The 7,017-nt window shown below is 65.1% G+C and overlaps 1 protein-coding gene across 1 annotated transcript; it reads right to left on the bottom strand.

Moving 5' to 3' along the window:
* Positions 1 to 502: 502 nt before the first annotated feature.
* ALX3 (ALX homeobox 3) lies at positions 503 to 6,760 on the bottom strand. The gene is given in 5 exon segments (XM_050911521.1): positions 503 to 633; positions 636 to 819; positions 1,477 to 1,539; positions 2,854 to 3,158; positions 6,514 to 6,760. Coding segments are annotated over 5 exon segments (930 nt in total).
* Between the last annotated feature and the right edge of the window lie 257 nt (positions 6,761 to 7,017).

The following is a 7,017-nucleotide window of genomic DNA, read 5'->3' as shown; positions in this document are numbered from 1 at the left end:
GCCCCCCCCCCCCGGGTCAGGCAGGGGGAGGATGCAGGCAGGGGGAGGATGCAGGCAGGGGGGGATGCAGGCAGGGGGAGGATGCAGGCAGGGGGGCCAAGAGGCTGCGACCCTGCTGCAAACCACCAGCTATCTCCATCAAATCCCATTCACTGAATGTGCTTGGGGGGGGTGAGGTTTTTGGGAGCCGCTTTCGGGGTCCCGAGCTGCCAGTGCCAGCCCTGCTGGGGTGGACTGGGTTTGGGGGTGACCCTTTTCCATCAGCCCTGCCCCCTGCTTTGACACCCCACCCCCCCCCAACCTGGGCCAGGGCAGGGCTGACAGCAGCGTGATGGAGCAGGCTGGGATGCAGGAAAGCTCACGGAGATCGGGGTGCACGGGGAGGGGGGTAAGGGTGACCCCACCAACCTGCTCCCAAACCCTGGTGCTGGGGGGGCAGAGGAGGACACGCTCCGGGGCCGGGGGGGGGGCAAATGGTCCGTGTCCCTCCCCACGGGGGGGATCACGTAGCCCAGTTCAGCAGGCTGCTGGTCGCCTCTTTGCTCTTCATCCTCAGGGGCACCAAGGTGGGCGACTTGTAGTCATGTTCGGGTGCTGGCTCGAAGGGATGGGTGCCCAGGGCCGGGGGGGGAGGCCGTGCAGGGAGTAGAGGCTGTTGATGCCGGAGTGGGGGCCGGGAGAAGCGGGGATGCCCATGAAGCCGGCGATGTTACTGTGAGCGTGGGGGTACGGAGACATGCAGGGGGATGGGATGCTCTCGGGGGGCAGGAGCCCCGCGGGGCTCCCGGGGCCGGAGCTCGGCCACAGGTTGTTCTGCAGCTGAAAGAAAAAAGGAAAAAAATAAAAGCCCGAAGTGAAGCAGGGGGAGGGCAGCTGAGGGTGGGGGGGACACCACATCACCCTCCCTTGGACCCCCCTCACCCGCAGGGTGCAAAGCGAGGGATGCCTTTGCTTTATTTTAATTGCCTGGGGGGGGAAGTTTGAATCCTGGTTGAAATCTTCCGTACCCCCCGTGCGGGGCGGCTGTGGGAGAGTGTGGCAGCGGGGATGCGCGTGAAGCTGAGTTTTAAATGATTTGTACGCTTTTCAATGTTGGAAAAAAAAAAAAAGGGCAGTTTTGCAGAAAAAGGGGGGCAGGAAGCACTGATGGATGCGGGAGAGCTAAAGGGGTTTCTTTGGAGGGACACACACCCCAAAACCTGCCCCAAAGGGCATGTTCCCAGGGGAGATGGAGGGGGACAGAAAGCAGCCTCTTCCGGCATGTGGCAAAATGCAGTGCTGCGTCTTTTCCCCTTTTCCAGCCGGGGCCACGTGCTTTTCCCAAGGGTGGATGGAACCGCAGGGCCCGTGGGAGAGAAGGGGCAAAAATGGGTGATGTGGGTCACCCCACGGGGACGCCGGGTGCAATGGGATGGGACCCCTGCCCTGGAGGGGGGGCGACAGAGTGGGGCAGGCAGCCACCGCGGCATCTCTCACCTCCTGGATTCTCCCGTAACGTTCCCGTTTCCGCCACTTGGCCCGTCGGTTCTGGAACCAGACCTGGGGGATGGAGGAGGGAGCTGAGGCGCAGGGAACCCTGCCCACCCGGGACGAGATGGGCAGCCCTCTGCTCAGGTCCATGCTCATCTTTCCGGCAGGAAAAAAACCCTAACACGATGCCCCAGCATCCCAGTAAACGAGATGAACGGAGGAAGCCGCTCTTGTGCACAGCCGTGTTTGAGCTCACCGGCCTTTTTCTCTACCAAGAGCAGAAATATCTCTTATCCCTCTTGGAAAATAAGCAGTCCTGCTCCGTGCACGGTCCTTTTCTCTCCCTTGTGCTTCTGGGCCTCGCTTACCCCAGGTTTCGATGCAGAATGTAGCTCTTCGGGTCCTGCGTGGTCACGATGACCCACCTGCATGTCCCCTCCGTGCTGCTGGATGGGGTTGAGGACCGGAGCTGGCTGGGGCGGTGATGGCTCCAGCAGCCTCTCCTGGACAGGAGGACGTGGTACTGGGATGCTCGCCATGGGCCTCTCATGGTTACAGGTAATTTCATCTAAAGCCACCCCAAATCGGGGCTGGGAGGCTGTGGTGGGTGCTGGCTGGCTGGGTGGTTGCAGGCTTGGGGTGCGCATCTCCTGTCTGTGCCTTGTCCCCAGCTCCTGCCCCATGGGGAGGGCAGCACCCAGGACCCGATGGGTGCTCCCTGCTCGCTTCGTTACCTGCCTGCCTTTGCTTTTCTCCCCTCCGGGTGCCCGCTCCAGCCACCTCTTCCTGCCAGGAGCCTCAAACCACAGGGAGACGCCTCTGGGAAGAGCTCGCTGGCCTGACACAAGCGTGATGCTGGAGCCAGGGCAGCGAGGGAGGGCCTCATCCTGCCCCATGTCCCGGGATGTGCCACCCCCAGCCCCATCCGTGCTGAGCTCCCGGGGATCCCTCTCCTGGGATGGCAGCTCCATCGCTGCTAGTCCTGGGCTGGAGGGAGCTGAGTCAGGGGTTGAGGTGGGGAGGAAGGCTGAGGATGATGGATGCATGGGGGGGGATCACGTTAGGGGATGCTGAGGGGGGCAGGTTGGCAGTGACCTCCCAAATTTTGGCTCTTCCTGCCCCTTGGGTGCTGCAGAGAGGGGACAAGGGGAGGAACTGGAGAGAGCTCAGAGAGGCAACCGGCATCCGCACCCCGTGGCGGTGGGTGAAGTGAGTGCCCGGGCTGAGATTTCCCCTCTGGGGCTTAGCATAATCCTCCTGGGAAAAACAGCTCCTAACTCAGCATCACCCTGCGGACGAGGGAAAAACATCCTCCAACTCTGCCCGGCACCACCCGGGGCTGCCGTGCCCATCCCTACGGGAGCCAGGGACCCGTGCCCGTACCTGCACCCTGGCTTCGGTCAGGTCCGTCCGTAGTGCCAGCTGCTCGCGGGCGTAGACGTCGGGATAATGCGTCTTCTGGAAGACCTTCTCCAGCTCCTCCAGCTGGAACGTGCTGAAGGTCGTCCTGTTCCTCCGCTTCTTGCTCTTGCTCTTGCCCAGGGGCTCGGGGAGCTCGGGGACCCCGTGTTCCCGTAGGCTGCCCAGGGGTGCTGCCAGCGGGCACCCCAGCTCCCCTGGGGCTTTCACGGGGGCCCGGCAGGCTGCGGGCATCGCCTGGTACCCACCTTTGCATCCCTTCTCGCTGCCTGGCAGGGAGAGAAGCGCAAGACGGGGTGGTGTTAATGGTGCTAATGAAGCCAAGAGAAGCCCCAACCCTCCCCTCCCGTCCCTGCGGGGTCCTGGTCACTCCGGGGGGATGTTGTGGTACAGCCCCAGGAGAAAGGGGCTCGGCGCAGGCACGCAGTGGGTCAAATCCATCACCGGGGAGGGCAAAATCCCTGCTCAATGGGAGAGCTGTGGGCAGGCAATGCTCCCCGAGGGTGTAGGGGGGAAGCCTGGCCGGAGCAGTGGGTGCTTGGGGACCCGTGGCCGGGAGTCCCACTCAGGGACCCTCTCGGATGCTGCTACTAAGGGATGGGCGAGGTGGGCGCAGAGAAGGCGAGCGCAGGGTCGTCTTGCAGACAGGGCTTTCCTCAACTCTCCTCGTCCCTCTCCTCCCGCTCCCTTCCAGCACGGGCTGACACCTCCGCCCTGCTCAGCTGCGCCCGGGGCAGAGACATCGGATCCACCAGTAACCCCAGCTCGCCCCAGTGCTGGGCCGCATCCAGACCCCGGTGCTTGAGCTCAGTTCAAGGGGAGCCTCTGCCTGCCCCCGGGCCAGCATTTCCCTGTAGCTGTAACTCTCAGGAAACCATTTGGAAAGGAGTGAAAAATAACCCCCCCTTTTTGCTCGAGAAGAGCTCCCCTTCTCCACCTTCCTGCAGGGTCGGGGGGCCAGAGCAAGAAATTTGGGGGTTCCCCCCCTTCCCCTCGCTGCTGCTGCATCTCTGGGGTGTCTCATGAAATGGGTTCAAGGAGATAAGTCACTGCCACGCGTTTCGGAGGTCACCTTTGTCCCCCGGGAGGGTTGTTTGTCCCCACGTGGGGACACGCAGAGCTCAGCGGCTCCGGCCGATGCCGGGTGCTGCTGGGACCCCAAGGAGCTGAACCGGTGAAGGGAGAACCGAGGGGGGACTTAGTGGATGGGGGGGGATGGCCTGGGGTCCCCCAGCAGCCGAGGGGACACAGGGACGTCACCTGGGAAGGAGACAACCTGAAAATGCTGGGGTTTGCCCTGGTCTCACCCCCACCCCGAGCACCAGCTCCCGAGATTCGGGCTTGCTGCAGGTGGAGACCACTGGCTCCCTCGGAGGGGCAGGATCAGGCCCACGGCTGGGCCTCGGGCACAGCGCAGCGCTCGGGGCCGGCGAGGGGAGAAATCGCCTCCTTCGGGATGGATCCTCCTTCCCGGCCCGTTAACCATCACATCCCGGCAGAGCAGGGGAACGGGGTCCCCATCCCTGGGGACCCACCCGGGGCTCCGCGCCCCCCGAACCAGCCCCCGCCGCGGCCTTTTCCGGACTTTCGGTTTTGATTTTCGGTTGTTTCCTAATTAAGGCAATTTGGGGGTTACGGCGCACAGCCGAGAGCCAAGATCCAGCTGCTTTGAATTAATGGGAAAATGTTATCTGGGGGGAGGTTTGGGGGGGCGATTGCTCCCCGTCCCTCTCAATACCGACCTGTCTACATGCCCGGCGATGGGTAACGGTGAAGGGATGAGGCCAAATTGCCGTTTCCTCCCCGCTTTGTCCTCCAAAGGGCTCGGCCACCAGGCCGGGGGGTTTTAATGATAAAAAACAAGTCCCACCAAAGAGCGGAGCGAAGGCAAAAAACCCAAATGTGACCGAAAAGAAGGAAAAATGACTGAAATAAAAAAAATATCCCGCTGCACAAAGTGGTCCGATAAATGCATCGGGTTTGGGGTTTTTCCCCCTTTTCAAAGGCAACGTGCCGCATTTCCAAGCGACCCGCGGGTTTCGGCGTTGGAGACAAATAAATAAATGGCCAGAAAGAAGGAGAAGGCAGGAAGGGAGCAGGATACGGGCGCGTAGCTAAATAAACACCGCGTCGCAGGGGGACAAAGAGGATGGGAAAAAGGGAAGATATAGATTCCCCCCCCCCCCTTCCTAAACTGACACCCCCTGAAAGATCTGGCGGCGCTGGGGAAGCCAGCAGCTGGGGAACAGCTGTACAATCCTTGGGTTAACCGGGAGGGGAAAGGAGAACTCAAAGGGATCATTAGCGAAGGGATGGGGGCACGGAAAGGGCTCCCGGGAACCGGGGGAGACACCCCAGCCGCCAGCGAAAGGCACCCCCGGGGACGGCAGCATCCCCTTCGCCGCACCGGGAGCAGGTAAGCGCGGTGGAGGGGACCGGCCCGGTGTCCCCGGTACTCCTGGGGCTTTTTCTACCTGTTCCCCCCCGGGCCGGGAGCGGGGTGGCTTTGCTGGGCCCCACCTGGTTCCCATTACACCCGCAGCGCTGCCTTTTTCTTCTTAAATTAAAGCGAAGGGGGGGCGTGGGGAGGGAAATAAAAGGCCCGTGGGACCGGGGAGCCCCGGAGGGATGGGACCAGCCCGGTCAACCCCGGTGGGAGCCCCCGTCGGTCCCGGCCGGGAGGGAAAGTGTGAGGGAGCGGCGGGTGTTGCTCGGCCGGTGGAAGCGATGGGGAGAGCCCCGGGGAAGCGCCTCATCCTGCCCGAGCCTGGAGAAGGGTGCGGAGTCCCGGCGGGCAACGACCGGGAGCCCCGGGAGCCGGGCACCGGTGTGCCCCGGGAGTCCCCGGAGCTGTGCACCCCGGAGCCGTGCACCAGGGAACCGGGAGCGCTGGAGCCCCGGAGCCGTGCACCGGGGAACCGGGAGCGCTGGAGCCCCGTGCTCTACAAGCCCCGCGGCCCGGCCTGCCGGGCCGGGAGCTGACGGTGCGGCCCGGGCCCGGAGCACCGGTTGCTGCCGCCGGTTCTGCCCGGTGAGGCCCGGGCACGGGAGGAGGCGGCCAGACGCGCCTTTCCAGCCTCCTCCGAGGGACGGGGCCGTTCTCCGTCCCCGGTAACGGGCTCCATCCCCGTCGGGACCCGCCGCTCCTCCGCCCGGGGCGCGGCGGGCCCGGGCCGGTCCCCGCCGTCGCGGCAGCGGGGCCGGGTCTCTCCCAGCGCCTCTTCTCCCTCTTCCCCCCTCCCCGTTTCTGTAGGGGCAGGAACGATCCCGGAGACCTCGGTCTCTGTCGCGACACAGTCCCGGTTGCCCGACACACGGGAGCACCGGCCTGGCCCTTGCCGGCTCCTCGGCTCCCGTCGGGGGATGCCGTGGCTGTCTCCGCTCCGACGGGGCCATATCGCGACAGCGCCTGCCTCGGTGATGCCGGGGGGGGAGGAAAACGTGTCGGCGATAGGACGCTCTGGGGGGGGGGGTGTCAGGGCTGGGGGTCCCGGCAGACACCGAGGGCAGCGGCAGGATCAGGCCCCCGGGCAGGGGTAGAGAGGAGGAAAGAGAAGCAGAAGGGGCCGGGGAGGGGGTTGGCGGCCCCGGCTCCCCCCATCCACCCGCCGCTCGCCCCGGTACCTGCAGCCCCGGCCGGGTAGAAGGGCTTCCCATTGACGGCCACGGCGAGGGGGCCCGGGCTGGCGACCCCCAGGTACCGGGGCTCTGCCTTGTCCGGCGGACAGCGGGCCGGGCGGGGGCTGAGAGGCGGTGGATGCCGGGGGGGTCCCGGTGGACCGACCGTGAAGGCGATGGAAGCCCGGGGGAGTCCCGGGGGGGGTCCGGCCCGGCGAGGCGGGGGAAAGGCCGGGCAGCCCGGTGCCTCCATGCCGCAGGTTGGAGGGAACGGGGGCGGCCGGCGGGGAGCGGATTTTGTGCGGGGGGCCGGGGAGGAGGGGGATGGTGGTGATGGGAAGGGAGGGATCGCCAAGCACCCCCCCCCCCCCCATACACACCCACACCCACTCGCACACCCCAGCCCACTTCCCCCACTCCACAGCCAGTCACGTGCGTCCTCCCATCCACTTCGTTAACCCTCTAATCCCAATTCCCCCCCCCCCCCCCGCCCAGCCCCAAGGTCCCTTT

The sequence above is a fragment of the Gymnogyps californianus genome, chromosome 27 (genome assembly GCF_018139145.2).
Source record: "Gymnogyps californianus isolate 813 chromosome 27, ASM1813914v2, whole genome shotgun sequence".
Classification (NCBI taxonomy): domain Eukaryota; kingdom Metazoa; phylum Chordata; class Aves; order Accipitriformes; family Cathartidae; genus Gymnogyps; species Gymnogyps californianus.
Note: the sequence above shows the minus strand (reverse complement) of the source record. Positions and strands in the feature narration are given on the sequence as shown.